This window comes from Canis aureus, chromosome 24 (genome assembly GCF_053574225.1).
Source record: "Canis aureus isolate CA01 chromosome 24, VMU_Caureus_v.1.0, whole genome shotgun sequence".
NCBI lineage: Eukaryota > Metazoa > Chordata > Mammalia > Carnivora > Canidae > Canis > Canis aureus.
The window spans coordinates 24872638-24889256 of record NC_135634.1 but is presented as its reverse complement, the minus strand read 5'-3'; the positions used below and the strand labels follow the sequence as shown (position 1 = coordinate 24889256).

At 39.7% G+C, this 16619-nt stretch overlaps 1 protein-coding gene across 7 annotated transcripts in view; it reads right to left on the bottom strand.

The window, feature by feature from the left end:
* Nucleotides 1-16619, bottom strand: part of GALNT7 (polypeptide N-acetylgalactosaminyltransferase 7) — a 136422-nt gene that overhangs the window by 70277 nt on the left and 49526 nt on the right. Inside the window, exons 2-4 of one of the 7 annotated variants that reach the window (XM_077868568.1) lie at nt 15350-15497; nt 12020-12048; nt 809-990 (exon numbers count right to left, since the gene is read on the bottom strand). The exons of 4 other annotated variants lie outside the window; for them this stretch is intronic. Coding sequence is in view for 1 of the 3 variants with exons in the window: in XM_077868567.1 (XP_077724693.1) it covers nt 12020-12040 (21 nt within the window). In the remaining 2 variants the exon portion in view is untranslated. Of the gene's footprint in view, nt 1-808; nt 991-12019; nt 12049-15349; nt 15498-16619 lie in introns of those variants that run through there. 2 more of the 7 variants (XM_077868570.1, XM_077868567.1) reach the window with 2 other exon arrangements.

The window sequence follows — 16619 nt, the reverse complement described above, 5'->3', positions numbered from 1 at the left end:
AATATAGCAATACATGAAATTATAGCACATGTAAGACATGCTATAGTTTAGGTTGGCCTATGCTAATGCAAAACTTGGCGAATTTAAGTATTTCTCAAATTTACCCACCTCACCAGGAGAATATTTAATGGATTTAAACTTCCTGCTTATCTTCCTCCATATTAATTAGATGTTTTCTTTGACTTAACAGTTCTTTGTCTAATCTTGCACTGCTGGTGTCCCTTATAGTTCTTTTAGATGTCTACCTATCATTCCATCTTCATTTCTGGATTATGTCATTCTTTTCCAAGCATCACGACCAGATTACATCAATCATTCCTACATCCCTTTCCTCAGCTGACATCACATTTAAAAATAAATAAAAATACTTTGATAAGAAATACCATTAAAAAAAAAAAAAAAGATTTTTTTTTTTATTTTAGTGGGGGGAGGGGCAAAGGGAAAGGGAGAGAGAATCCCAAGCAGACTCTGCACTGAAAGCAGAGCCCACTGCAGGGCTTGATCCCACAACCCCAAGATCATGACCTGAGCCAAAATCAAGAGTCCAAGGCTTAACCAACTGAGCCATCCAGGTACCCCAAGAAACACCTTTAACTAGAAAAATCACACCAGTATCTTTTCTCTAGCTCCACTTTCACCTGCTCTTCCTAGGTAAATGAGCAACAGGGACAAAGAGGTCAGGAAAGGACGTACTCAAAACAAGGAGGTGCCAGGAGAAACAGGGTGTGCTAGTAGGCCACGCCTCCCCAGAGTCTTAAAAACTTGCGGCAGAAGTTGGGAGGTAGAGCAAGTGCTCCACCGTCAGTACCTTGGTTTCTCTCTGATTAGCTGGAGATGGATTCTTAGCCAACCCATCTCTGCTGACATTTTGTGCTGGCTGAAAACCATTCACTCCTGCTCCTTCAGAGGACTGAGAATCACTGCACTAGAGGGTCAGTGGTCACAAGAGGAGGGGTTGGGGTCAAGTGATTTGTCTGTGTTTAACTAGAGCTGAAAATAGAAAAACCCAAGATTAAACAGAGACCTTACCAGTCCTTGAATATCTAAGGTGTTCTCCCTTATGAAAAGAGACCTATCCCAAGAGGTGCCTGGAGGTTAGTCGGTTAAGCATCTGACTTTGGCTCAGGTCATGATCTTGAGGCCCTGGAATCAAGCCTCACATTGGGCTCTGCACTCAGCAAGGAGTCTGCTTCTTCCTCTCCCTTTCCCTCTACCTCCCTTGCTCAAGCGTGTGTTCTCTCTCAAATAAACAGAATTAAAAAAAAAAAAAAAAAAAAAAGATCCAGAGGAGCACCTGGGTGGCTCAGTGGTTGAGCGTCTGCCTTTGGCTCAGGTCGTGATCCTGAGGGGTCCTGAGATTAACTCCCACATCAGGCTCCCCATAGGGAGCCTGCTTCTCCCTAATGCCTATGTCTCTGCCTCTTTCTCTGTGTCTCTCATGAATAAATAAATAAAATCTTTAAAAATAAATTAAAATAAAGATCCATAAACTAGAAAGAGATTGAAGGCCAATGGCAAGGCCTCTGTTAGCAACTAGGGCAGAACTGAAAATGGGGAAGGGTGTGGCTTATCAGTATTACATTCTGATAGAAGAAATAACTCCTGGAAGAAATAGACTCACATAGCAGGGATTTCTATTCTCCTTTCCCCCCTCTCTGCAAAGGCCAGGTGATAAACCAAAAGGTAACAGAATGGAGAAAACAGCATGGTTGACATCATAATAATTGCCCCACTAAAAGAAATCTAGGTCAGCACTTCTGGTACTAGAAATTAACTTTGGCAGGGTAGCCACTACTCAAAGGCTAAGTACTACACAGTAAGCCAGATTGACCCAGACTTCTTCCAGGGCCTGCAACACCGAGACTGGAAGGTGGAGAGGGGCCTATTACATAATACCTAATGATCAGTCCTTTTATTTTCTCTCATAACTTATAATACACTATGGCAACCACAGTTTCAAATGGGCAAGTTAGTGCTATGGTTTTAACCACCTACAGAATTTACCAGGTTCATATGGGGGCATTTTGAGTCAATTAAATGCCACTTCTCCTTAATCAAGTAAGAAAATACAATATATAATACAGATCCTGTACTATTGTGAGTACTACTGAAATACGTGTCTTCTTAAATAAAAAGTTAGCTATGTCACATTTTGAACATTTAGTCTTCTTAATAAAAGAGATTTCCATTATAAAAGAGGCTCCCAATAAATCCCATAGTTGTGCAACTAGTTGGTTTTTGCAGATTTGGATTTTCATACATATCATATGGTATTCTTAAGAGAAGTATCCATCTGCACTGACACAATTTTCTGAAGATTTCTGCACATTTTGAATAATCACGGTCAACTATAGAATATCTAGATACGGCAAATTTTAAGTCTTGGGCTCTTTTCAAAATTCAAAACAAAATTTAGTTCAACCAAAGTAAATGACCGAGTGGGTTACGATTACAAAATTTATTATTATTTTTTAAGATCTTATTATTTGAGAGAGAGAGACACACAGCATGGGGGTGGGGGTCGAGGCAGGGGCAGAGGGAAAGGGAGAAGCAGACTCCCCACTGAGCAGGGAGCCCAACTCAGGGCTGATCCCCAGGACTCTAAGATCATGATCCAAGCCAAAGGCAGATGCTTAACCAACTGAGCCACCCAGGTGCCCCATAAAATTTACTTTTTAAAAACCATGTCAAGGCTATGCCTTTTTAAAGGTATCAGACTAAACTATAAATTCCTCAGTAATAAACATTTTCCATTTTCAACATCTAAGTTAAAACTATAATTGAAAACAGGGAGATTTCATGCAAAATCCTTCCCCTTATTAATACCATGATCTCTAATGTTCTATTTTGTAAATGTGAAATTACCATTAAGCAGCTCATGCCAGCAGTTCTAAACTCAGCAATCAGTTCCAAGTATATTCCTCCAGCAGCCCCATGAATATTTCTAACACTGCTCTACCTGAATTACCTTAGTATCTGTTTACAGGCTTCTCCCCAGCCAGGCTGAGGGATCTTTGAAGATAGTGAGAGTGTATCTGTGTGTCCCCCCAGGGGGTAGACAGCAGGGACTCAGCGCATGGTTCTTCACAGACTGAGTTAATGGAGAACTACCTATGGGTCATCTCTTATGCTGCTGGAATCTAAATTGACTTTGGGGCCACTGTCTTCTACCACTGCTTGGCTTGATTTAAGCTAGCATTTTGAGAATCCAAATGAAATCACTAAAAACATTATTTTCCCTACTAAAAACATTGCTTTCCCTACAAATCTAAAATTCGAATAATCCTTTTTTTAGTTTCTCCTCTTCTTCAGATTTGGATAAATCATGTCTGCGAGTGAAATTTGTTACTTCATGGAAAATGAGTACTTTATTTAAACATGAGAAAGTAAATCTGCTGGTGTTCATCTTAGTCCTCCAAGCCAATTTATCTTGCAAATGGTTTCATACTAAATTTGGTGCTTGTTTTAAAACAGTCATAAGATAAGAGATTCTAAACCGGGTCAGATAAATATCAGATAATACTCAAGGGGGAATAAATTAAAAGGAGAAATAAGCCACTAAATGACCAAAATGTAGGTTAATGCCTACAATAGGAAAATAACTGGTTATCCTTTTACATAAAAAAGCTTCTATTTGTAAGACTGCTTAATGGCCCAGATAAAAGTTAATATCACAGAGAACTAATGGGGTCTATGAAACATGAAATTTAAACATATTTATGCAATCCAAATAATTTTTTATTTTCCAGAGACCTTATGAAAAATGCATGCCTCAGCTCATGAACTGAGTCACATATATACTTCATAGGCTTAACAAATATTTATTGTGAATAATTAGCATTAAATCTTTAACTGATTTGAACTGAATTTTAAGAATCAAGCACGCATATCAAATAATGGTCAATAATTCATTTTGTAGTAGGTTCCAAAAGGTGAGAAGCCATAGTTGTCAAAGTTTACGCCATCATTTCAGTGGTAAGAGTACCAACGACAAGACAAGGCTATAAATACAAGGTGGACCAACGCCACTTAAAAGCTTCAACTCCCATGGGTATTAAAAGGCAGATATAATACCTCTTAGAAATCATAAATGGATATAGTGGGTAGATTTTTAACTCTCTTTGTGGGCTAAGCAATTACTGAGTTTCAAAAAAAAAAGCTAAGAGGCATTTTCATTCTAAAAATAGCATATAAGTTATGCAAAATATTTTAATAAAATTGCGGATATTTTACAATAAATATTCTATCATGTTATTCCTACAAAATGACCTGTCTAAAAATAAGAAGGTATTAAAGAGGAGGAAAAAATGAAAGCAAAGCAATGAGAGAAAGATTATAAAATAAAATCTGTGAAGATTTCTTTAACACATGAATAATTTACGTATGCATACATATGACATACACACATGGAGAGAGGAAATGCACATTTAAAGACCAGACAGCTTAGTAGGATAAGAAGTAAGAAATTATCCCGGCTGAATGGACCCTTCAAAAGAACATTGATGGTATTTCATCAGGAGGAGAAAGGAGAAACTACTTAAAAGCTCAATTGCTTGAGAATAAGGTCCCATCAGCTCCTCTTTGGCCCACTCACATGATGTTCTGGAACCTTCTTTCGGTTTAAGCCAATCAATTCTACCTTTTTACCTAGAAGAGCTAAGAATCTCTTCACTCTCTTTCCTAGATCATTTTTAAAATATTTCAAAAGAGCAATCCTAACACCATTCCTTGGTGATCACACTGTTCACACTCTTTCTTAAACCCAGGACAAGTGTCTATTTAGTCCTATCCTTTGATTCTCTTTTCCAGTGCAACAATGCGCTTTGTAATCTAATACCTGCCAAAGCCAGACACTTTAATTCCTAATTCTCCTTCACATTTGGCAATCCCAGTGAAAGCATGCAATGATTTCCAAATCTTCCTGAAAATGTTATTGGAAATTATGTCACCAGCACAACCATTAATAATTCTTATGATACTAAGGAAAACGTTTTACTGAGTGAGAGAAGAATGAGGTCAAATGTGGTATTTGTGTTGGGAGAGAATGTTTGTAATACCCTTTTGAAAGCTGAAAAAGCAATGTCCTATTATCCCTCTAGGGGAGAAATTCTAGAATGAATACAGCACTCCCACATAAAGTGTTACTACTCTCTGCAGCTGGAAATGCATAAAACAGCCTTTCCTCTACTGCTTCCTTGCTTTGCCCTGAAGCTTGGCTTTCATAACAGCTCATGAAAAAGTACTGTAATGTGTGGCTTCAGAACACATACATTTTGATTGCTGTAAGAATCTCTTCCTGTAAATCTTAAGGAAAAAAAAATCTCAAGGAAGAAAGTATCTCAGTTTTCAGGGTGGAGTTATCATCTTAAAAAGTGTAGAACAACATTTTGCTACCGTGTCAGGACTAAAAATCCACTTTAGAAGGGTGTGTCAAGGGAACTTAACCCTTTGAGACAGAAAAAATACATTCAGGGTAGATTGAGGTTATTTATGTAATAAACGTTTGGACATTTTACTTTTCAACTATCAACAGGTTGGATTCCAAGAGGAAGGCTCATCCAGTGATACTCTAGTTTATCATAATTGCTCTTTGGCACGGAGATTAGTATTTACATGTATCATTTAAGGCAAAAGAACTGTCCTTTTAGTTTTTCAAATATTACAGGTCTACTATCTGCCAGGTGCTGTGTGCCCTACCACAAAGGGGGTGGTAGGATGCAGGAAGGGATGTCTGAGTGGGCTGACAGTGACTGAATCTCTGATTTGAAGCAGCAGACACTCCCCAGCACATAGGTGGTAAATAGCTGGTAGGTAAGGAGGTGGGGGGAGAAAGGAGTTTGGCAGCTAGTCTAGACTGAGGCAAAGGCACAGAAGCATAAAAGAACAAATGGTTTGGTGTAATGAGTGCAGGGGACATATGGGGAAGCGGCAGGAGAGGAGACTTGAGATACTGGCAGTGCCTCCAAGCGCCTCTTAAGAAATGCCAAGAAGTTCAGACTTTATGGGAGCCATGAGAGGGGAGCATGCCAGATCAGAGCTGAATTGTGGAATGAGTACTCTGATGGAGCAAATGAATGGAAAGAGGCGCCAAGATGTGTTCAATGGGATAAGGAAAAAAAGAACTTAGAAAATATGGGAAAAAGCAATGCAGGAGAGAATTGCAAGGAGTGGACAACACAGCTAAGAACTGCAGGCAAGTTGTTAAATTAATGAGAATTCCAAGGTCTAAAGGTACAGGCAAGGGAGGTATTTTAGTCTCAGTCCTGCAGTGTGACTCACTCACCAGCTCTCTGCTCTGTGACGCTGTCAGAGGCCCCAGGAGTGTGGATCCAGAGGGCCTCAGGAGTCCTCATAATTACCTCCTACCCAGCTGCAGATGGAACTATCTTATTTGCTATTATCTAGAAGGCCAGAGGCATTTCTGTGATCCTCCTGTTCTGCCCTAGACATTGTTCTGAAATAGTCTGATAGGTGACAAATATGTGTTGAGCACCTAATGCTGTACAGGCTACAGGGATACGATGTTGGGCAAACACATCCCTGCTCTTGTGAGCTCTCTGTCCAATGGGGGGGAACATACAATTAACCAGTCACACAAATATGGTGCTCTACAAGCCTTTTGAGGACAGTCGATCTAATGTAGGATGCTAGGAAAGGCGTCCTTGAGGATGAAGGACTGCTGAGCAGAGGTTTGAAGGATGAGAAGAAGCTAAGTCAGTAAAAAGAGGAAAGAGGGGTGCCTGGGTTGCTTAGTCGGTTGAGTCCAACTCTTGGTTTTGGTTCAAATGGTGATCTTATGGGTCATGGGACTGAGCCCCAGATTGGGCTCCGTGTTCAGCAGGAAGTTGGCTTGGAGATTCTCTCCCTTTGCCCCTCCCCCCACTCACACACTCTCACTATCTAAAATAAATCTTTTCCTAAAAAAAGAGGAAAGAATATTCAGGGATAGAGAACATGTTGTGCAGAGTTGCTACAGCAAGAAGTTCTGTGGTAAGCAGAAAGAACTAAATGTGGCTGGAAGGGGAAGACCTGGAGAAGTCTGGTGCCAAATGAGGCAGACAGTGAGTAGTGGCCCAACTAAGCAGGGCTCTGGTATGGTAATGACTTGCGTTGTAATATGGAAGCCTGAGCAGCCAGTTCATAGTTTTGATGCTCCTACCATAGACAGGAGCATTCTGAAGAGAGCCTACTGGCTGAGGAGTAAGAGAAGACACTGGAAGGAGGCCTGAGTGGATGAGGGTTAATCAGGAAATGTACACACTGAAGGATGGATTCAGGTGGTGTCAGGGATGGCTCTGAGGTGTCTACCATACAAGAGGACGCTATTCGCTGAGAGAGAAGCACTAGAAAAGACAGATTGAAGATGGTGAGGCCCTTCTTGGACATGCGGACTCTGAAGTATGCTTCTGAAACATTCAAGAGAAGATGGAAACATAGAATTTGTATCTCCATAACTGGACTAGAGATGATAAATTTGGCAGACATCTTTATATAGATAATAACTGACATAAGGGCCTGGATGCTATTTATGAACTGACCATAAAGTGAGAATAGGAGAGGATCCACTGACCTCGCCTTGGGGAATCCATCCCTTAGAAGACTGGTGAAAGAGAGTAGGACTATCAAGGACAAAGACGACTGGCCCAATATGTAGGAAGGAAACCCAAACCAAGACAGTAGGTGTGGGACAACAGGAATGGTCAACAGTGTTAAATGCTGGTTAAAGGCACGTAAGAGGAGCACTGGGATGAGCAAGAGCCATTCTAATGGTATAATGGGGTCAGGAGCCCAGGGCCGGTGGGTTTGAGGTGTGGAGTTGGAAGGTATAGAAATGGTGCAAGCCAAAGTAGGCACATGTGTGAAACTGCCCATAAAGAGAACAGAAATGGCGAGATAGCTGGAGGAAAAGAGGTGAGGTGAGGAATTTTGTTTGTTTTTAATGGGAAAGTCTTGAACACCTGAAAAGAAAGGCAAGGGCAGCCCTGGTGGCTCAGCGGTTTAGCACTATCTTCAGCCCAGAGTGGGACCCTGGAGACCCGGGATCAAGTCCCGTGTCGGGCTCCCTGCATGGAGCCTGCTTCTCCCTCTGCCTGTGTCTCTGCCCAACCCCCGCCCCCCCCCTCCCGTGTGTCTCATGAATAAATAAATAAAATCTTTAAAAAAAAAATAAAAGAAAGGCAAGGGTAAAATATTCAAATACATGGCAGAGGAGGAATAATCAAATGAGAAGTTCCTGAGAAGGGGATGGGTGAGAGCCAAAGCAGAGGTGAGATTAGCCAGGTCAGGTGGAGGGCAAGCCCTCTGCTGTAATGGGAAGTATGAAATCGGTGCAGACACATGTACTTTGCTCTTCCTTGGGGTGCAAACCTTCACCACTGCTGTCTAAATTACTCCAACAGCAATTTAACCTATTCTAACTTCTTGGAATCAGACTTACCTCTGTTAAACAATGCTTTCACAGTGCATATCAGAGATTTCAGAGGGGAGGGGAGGGGAGGGGAGGGGAAGGGGAGGGGAAGGGGAGGGGAAGGGGAGGGGAGGGGAGGGGAGGGGAGGGGAGGGGAGGGGAGGGGAGGGGAGGGGAGGGGAGGGGAGGGGAGGGGAGGGGAGGGGAGGGGAGGGGAGGGGAGGGGAGGGGAGGGGAGGGGAGGGGAGGGGAGGGGAGGGAAGGGAAGGGAAGGGAAGGGAAGGGAAGGGAAGGGAAGGGAAGGGAAGGGAAAAAAGAAAAGAAAAGAAGAAGAAGAAGAAGGAAGGAAGGAAGGAAGGAAGGAAGGAAGGAAGGAAGGAAGGAAGGAAGGAAGGAAGGAAGAAAGAAAGAAAGAAAGAAAGAAAGAAAGAAAGAAAGAAAGAAAGAGAGAGAGAGAGAGAGAGAGAGAGAGAGAGAGAGAGAGAGAGAGAGAGAGAGAGAAAGAAAGAAAGAAAGAAAGAAAGAAAGAAAGAAAGAAAGAAAGAAAGAAAGAAAGAAAGAAAGAAAGAAAGAAAGAAAGAAAGAAAGAAAGAAAGAAAGAAAGAAAAAGAAAGAAAGAAAGTCTTCGCAACTTTTTCTAACATGTCAGGTTCAAAATCCTTTGCCTGGCTTTCTGTCACCCCTGAATACACACTCAAGCTGCCCCCATACTCTATTCAGCTGGCCCCCTTCAGGAGATCATAAAAACACATTCTCAGCCTGGCCTCTAGTTTGGCTCCTGCTATCAGCCTTAGCCTAGAGAACTGTCCTGTTGCTCACCTCTTTCTTTCTAGATTTGGCTCCAATTCCTTTGATAAAGATTCAGCCCTGCCATCTGTTCTAGTTCCAGTAAAGTTTTCCCTCTCATGAATTTCTACTCGTTAATACTTTTATAATTCTTTAACTATCCCACGTGCTAGTTTTATTTTCCCCCCAGACTAAAAGCTCTTGCTGAGGAGAGTCTTAGTCTTACACTCCTTTTGTGCAGGAGTTTGTATTATGTATCTTTCGTTCTCCTAAATTCTCTGACATTTTTATTTCTTTATTCTTATCCTCCTATGTAAAAAAACACCTATTCAATAAGAAACACGATGGCCCCTGAGCTCCATATTTCTAGAGGGAAGTCTGCCCTTGTGTTGTTTAGGTGGATCTTGGGGGAACAGCAGTGAAAAGTTTGATTTAAAAAATAAAATAACTGGACATTGTTAAGTATGTTACATTCTCCAATGCTCACAACAATCCTATGATCGGTCCTATAACTTTACTTTCACATTTTATAGCTGAGGAAGTCAAAGATTAGAGAGACTAAATAACATGTCCAATATCACATAATTCAGCAGGGACTGCCCTAGGACTTGAACCTGTCAGCATAATCATGAATTCTGAGCATTTAGCCACAATGCTAAGCCACTTGACTTACAACTACTTGATGATGACTTCTACTTTCTAGAAATTTACAAAAGATTTGAGAGGCCTTTAAAAATGTTCATCTAGTATACACTTTCATGTCTCTTTATTCTTTCTTATCATATTTTACAAAGCCTGTCTTTGGCAAGTATTTACACCAAAGAAACAGCCTATTCTGGCAATCTAAACAATGAGATGTGCCCTGTCAACAGTTTTTTCAGTCTAATGTGTTCGATGATGATTTGCTCTGACAGCGTGTGAAATAATGGAAGGACATTTTGAACTAATTTTATACAAAGAATTAAGTCAGTCTTCTCCCATAAGTAAGGACTAAAATATTTTTGGTCCTGTTAAGCTGACTCTTCTAACTGATGTACTTGCTGTGAATTCCAAGCTGTTCAAACTCCCGCTAAAAAATACTTTTGCCTCTTTGTTACTAAAAACATTCCAGAGGCCACGGAATAAAACCAAATTATTCACAAGCCTGTGATTATGAATTCACTAATATTCTACTCTAAAATGGTTCCATAAAGATGATAGAAGAGAATTACATCGTCACAGGAGCTTACTACATTTTTCAGAACGTGCTGCTCATATACATGACCAGAGCTCCAGTTTTTTTCTTTTCATGGTATAAGAGATATCACTTAGGGAAAGGAGGAAAAAGCCTCCCAGAATATATACCCACAAATGCCACAGCCCATTTTCTAGGATACACTAGGGTGCTATGAAATCCAAAGGAAGGTGAGGAGTAGCATATCAAGATACTGCTTTCGTACAGAATAATATAAGGTGTTTTCCTAATCTAGTCTGACATATCATGAAGTAGCTTACATTTAACATCAGAATGTTAAAAATATGACATTAACCTTAACTTTCCAGTTCTTTCCAGTTCCATTTCTTAATCTTGCTAACCACCACCTTTTAGAAATTAAAAGTAGGATTCTAACTCTACCATAACTATGTTTATAATACTGACATCTCTTTCTAGAATATCTTAAAATGGCACTGGAGGAGGAGGAAGAACAGCAGCTATTGAGAAATAGGAAGCAATTCTATCAGTGGAGAGAAGCCAGTCAATCAGATATATGCTAAATTTAGCCACTCTAATCCATTCCAACCAGCTTCATTTGGTCTCACACAAGCTAAGAAGAAGTAGAACTGAAATCTAAAATCCCTTTGCAACTAAAGGTGAAATTCCAACAAAAAATATGTACAGTGCTTAGGATGGTCAAGTCTCACCAAATACCTCAATTTTATTTTGACATAATTTTCTGATGACCCTAAGTCACTTAGGTATTTTTTTTTCTATGAAAAAGATTTCCTTTTTACCTGGCACAATTAAGTTAAGAAAAACATTTATCTTTATATCTCTGAATGAATGGAAAAAACAGGCTCACTGTTACTATAGCACATGCCAAAGATAGCCTGCCAAAGATAACCTGCCAATGTGTCAGTCAAAGCATTGTCAAAGTTAGCAAAATTAGCAAAGAACCCCTGAAGACTTGAACAGAAAAATGGAAAGAGTTTAAAAACAGTGGTAAATCACTAGAAGTATTTTATTGAATGCTGATGATGCATTCATGATGATGATGATAAGATGGTAGGGTAAGGAAGATGTAGAAGAGCCCTTACAAGGTTACCAGCACTATTCCAAGTGCATTCCACCTAACTCTTTTCATCCTTGAAGTAACCCTCTGAGCTGGGTACCATCATTATTCCATCCTGCAGATGAGAAAACTGAGGCACAGAGTTTAAGTAACTTGCTGAAAGTCAGACACTCAAGAGGTGGTAGGGGCATGATTCAAATCCAAGCTCTCTGGGCTCCAGAGCCCATGTAATTAAGCATTACTCTCTCCAGCAGGGAAGGCATCCACAAGGTTTTCAGAACTTTTAGCTATATAAATTGACAGCTTTAAGATTTTTAAAATACCAAAACCAAAAATATATTCCTTAGAATTTCAGAGTTCATTTTAATAAAAAATTATTTTATTTTAAAACCAATATAATGTTATTAACAAGAATTTGTAATAAGATAGTTCAGAAAGGGCTTTTTTCAAAGAAGTAAATTTCCAGAAATCAATTCGTACTTCAAAAAGCAGTAACAACTTACTATGAGGCCCACTAGCCTAGGTGAATATCAGGATGTAGATAAATGCAATATACCTGAGAATGATGCATTCGCATGATTTTTTCTACAGAGAAAAACAAAGAAATTATTTTCAGTTAGTAACTATGGCACAGGAGACCATTAAACTGAGCTGCTAAGCTTGCTTTTCTGATTTCACAGAAACACAGAAGGGTTTTCAAATATCTTCTATTTGTCTGCCACTGACAAATATGAAGTAAATAAAAGAGGGCTTTTCAAATTGACACTAAGGAAGAGTTACCCCCATTTCTATTCCCTGAGGTGCAAGAGTATTTCTGAAAGACATCCTCAGTGGGACCATATGCAGTCTCACAAAGATCACATTTTCAACAATTTCTTGCATAGCTTCTTCAGGGTATGCCTTCACTAGCCTTCTAGAAAGCTAAAAGTCAGTGATGGTTTCAAGAATCATAAAATCTCTTTTTATAGTATCAGTGGTTCTCAACATTTTTAGGGTCATGAAGATCTTGGATCCTCTCCTAAAAAAAATAAAAATACAAATAGTACATTGTTGGTAGAGTTCTTTGTAGAGCCATCTGGCTGTATGTACCAAAATCCTTAAAAACACTCACTTTTTCTGACTACAAAAATTCAGAGCTGGGAATATATTCTACGGAGATCATTCTAATTACAGAAAAAGATATTAATACATAAATGTTCACCGCAGCATATACTAGCAAATAGACTAGAAACAAATAGAATGTTTATTTATAACAAGAAAACAACCAAGAAAATGATGTTACCCTTATACAATTGGATAGTTCATAACTATAAAAGTATTTAAGAAAAAATAATTTTTGGGAAAATGTCTTATGTTAGTTTTTTTTAAAGTAGAATACATGCATTGAATATACAAATTGCTTATACCATATAGTCCCAAATACAAAAAAAAAAAAAAAAATTCAAACAAACCAGAAATAACTAGCAAGAAAGAAAAGTAGTAGTTGTCTCTAATGGGGAAGAGTTAGCTGATATTTTCTCATCTCTTGCTTTTCCTTAGTTCCCTATATTGAGCATACAGTTTGTATGAAGTTTTTAGAATTATAAGCTTCCTCTAAACTTTTGAAATTTATTAACAAAACTCCATTAGAAAACAATTTATAATAGTAACTTGAGATTTTGTTTTCCATTAGGAGGTTCTATATCAATAAACTGTGGTCATCAAGACAGTGTGGTACTGGCACAAAAACAGACACATAGATCAATGGGACAGAATAGAGAACCCAGAAGTGGACCCTGAACTTTATGGTCAACTAATATTCGATAAAGGAGGAAAGACTATCCATTGGAAGAAAGACAGTCTCTTCAATAAATGGTGCTGGGAAAATTGGACATCCACACGCAGAAGAATGAAACTAGACCACTCTCTTGCACCATACACAAAGATAAACTCAAAATGGATGAAAGATCTAAATGTGAGACAAGATTCCATCAAAATCCTAGAGAACACAGGCAACACCCTTTTTGAACTCGGCCACAGTAACTTCTTGCAAGATAACATCCACGAAGGCAAAAGAAACAAAAGCAAAAATGAACTATTGGGACTTCATCAAGATAAGAAGCTTTTGCACAGCAAAGGAAACAGTCAACAAAACTAAAAGACAACCTACAGAATGGGAGAAGATATTTGCAAATGACATATCAGATAAAGGGCTAGTTTCCAAGATCTATAAAGAACTTATTAAACTCAACACCAAAGAAACAAACAATCCAATCATGAAATGGGCAAAAGACAGGAAGAGAAATCTCACAGAGGAAGACATAGACATGGCCAATATGCACATGAGAAAATGCTCTGCATCACTTGCCATCAGGGAAATACAAATCAAAACCACAATGAGATACCACCTCACACCAGTGAGAACGGGGAAAATTAACAAGGCAGGAAACAACAAATGTTGGAGAGGATGCGGAGAAAAGGGAACCCTCATACACTGTTGGTGGGAATGTGAACTGGTGCAGCCACTCTGGAAAACTGTGTGGAGGTTCCTCAAACAGTTAAAAATAGACCTGCCCTACGACCCAGCAATTGCACTGTTGGGGATTTACCCCAAAGATTCAGATGCAATGAAACGCCGGGACACCTGCACCCCGATGTTTCTAGCAGCAAGGTCCACAATAGCCAAACTGTGGAAGGAGCCTCTGTGTCCATCGAAAGATGAATGGATAAAGAAGATGTGGTCTATGTATACAATGGAATATTACTCAGCTATTAGAAACGACAAATACCCACCATTTGCTTCAACGTGGATGGAACTGGAGGGTATTATGCTGAGTGAAGTAAGTCAGTCGGAGAAGGACAAACATTATATGTTCTCATTCATTTGGGGAATATAAATAATAGTGAAAGGGAATATAAGGGAAGGGAGAAGAAATGTGTGGGAAATATCAGAAAGGGAGACAGAACGTAAAGACTGCTAACTCTGGGAAACGAACTAGGGGTGGTAGAAGGGGAGGAGGGCGGGGGGTGGGAGTGAATGGGTGACGGGCACTGGGGGTTATTCTGTATGTTGGTAAATTGAACACCAATAAAAAAAATATTAATATATAAAAAAATAAAAAATAAACTGTGAAGTTTGTTGATTGCCATAGAGGTCACCGTACATAATTTAGTGATGAAGAGAATATACAACAAGCGCAGTTGAGAGAAGGCTCAGAGAAACAATGTACAACCACAAGAAAATTAAGCAGAAAGTTCACAGAGCATAGGTAGGAACATTTTTCATGCTATCTGACTTTAGACGTTAAAAAACAAAAGAAAACAAAACCAAAAAATAGCTTCAGTGAGTTTTTAAAAAGTACAAAAAACATTGTAGTAAATTCAATGACTCACTCAGTCATCAATTATCAATTTCTTAAAAGCAAAGAGGAGAGAATTACATTGTAGGACATCCTCTAAAACAAGACATTCATGGGGTAGAAAAGCCCAAGTGCTTTATATGACGATGTATACATTTTTTTTTTCAAAAAGAATACTTTTTCACACTATATTCTCGACTGATCTCTCCTGCTTATCACACCTGCTCCCAGTTCATCCTCAAGACACTTCTTTAAAGGGAGGTAAGTTTTAAAAATGTTTAAGTCAAAAAATTAAAGAGGTTAAATTAAAAGCATTTCATTTCTAGGATACAGAGTATCATAAAACAAAGAAATTAAGTTGTTGGGTGCCAAAATTCAGTGCAATGAGAAGTGATTAAGTTTTAAAAATTACAGAACATATTGAAAGTATTTTGAGATCCTCCAATAAAAATGAAGACTAGATTATACCCCTAAGAGAGATAACAAGTAGTACATTTACAACATGCAGCCTAACCTAATTCAAATTTTGAAAATCAAGCATAGGACACCTGGGTGGCTCAGTGGTTGAGTATGCCTTTGGCTCAGGGCATGATCCTGGAGTCCTGGGATCGAGTTCCACATCGGGCTCCCTGCATGGAGTCTGCTTCTCCCTCTGCCTATGTCTCTGCCTCTCTCTCATTAATAAATAAATAAAATCTTTAAAAAAAGAGAAAAAGAAAATCAAGCATTTCTTTTGTTGAGAACACTTACCCCCCATCCACCATCCCACAAGGGATGCAGTACACCAGGTAGGAGGCATGTGGCAGTCAGTTGTCACCATATTCCAGCCCTTACTATCCACAGATCTAAACCAACAGGTGGAAGTGGACCTCCATGAACCAGATTGCTTTTTCCCCCTTCAACTACAGATGGAGGACAGACTGCTAAAACCAGTGGGGAGCAGACTAAGAGAGCAAGTCATTTTCTTCACCAGAAAATCATGGGATGGGGGTGCCTGGGTGGCCTTAGTCAATCATCTGTCTTCAGCTCAGGTCATGAGTCTCAGGGTCCTGGGATTGAGCCTCACATTGGGCTCCCTGCTCAGCAGGGAGTCTGCTTCTCGGCTCTGTCCCTACCTCCACTTGTGCTCACTCTCATTCGCTCTCTCTAATGAATAAATTTTTAAAAAAACATGGCAGGAAGGATGCATGTTGAGTGTAAAGAGACTGCTTAAACAAAGAAGGGTTTGAAATTCAGGAGATTCCAAGCTTGAGTTAATGTAAAGACTATCTCTTGCATGGACGTCAAGAACCTCCTCGAGCATGGCTATAAAGTGAAGTAGAGTACAATTCTGGTGACTGGATAGAAACAAACACGTGATGTCTAAAAACAGCACAAAATTAGCTGCATGTAAAAATTGTGGCCCAGCCAATATCATACAAGGCAAGGAGCTAAAAGTGATTCAACTGGGTTAAAAGGAAGACGACTTTAGGTTTATGATGAATGGCACAAGAACGAACTTCCTTGAACATGGATTCTTCAACAGGAAAGATAGGAGATAACCAATAGAAAAAAAATGATCTTTGTCAAGAACAATGTGTTTTGGAGAAACTACAGCAAATCCATTGCAGAGATTGTGAGTGCTGTGGTAACCACCCACAACTCTGCTCCAGAACTAAAGGACTTACCCACCCCTCCCTCTGCCCCGCCTGCTGGTGGAGATGGCTGTCAGCCTTTGTTGGGATCACCTCTGCTAAAGAAACTGCCTTGCCCAAAGTCAAGCCTCCTTCAGGGACAGTGTGCACAAATCCCTGGTCGCTGTAGAGGTAAAAAAGGCCC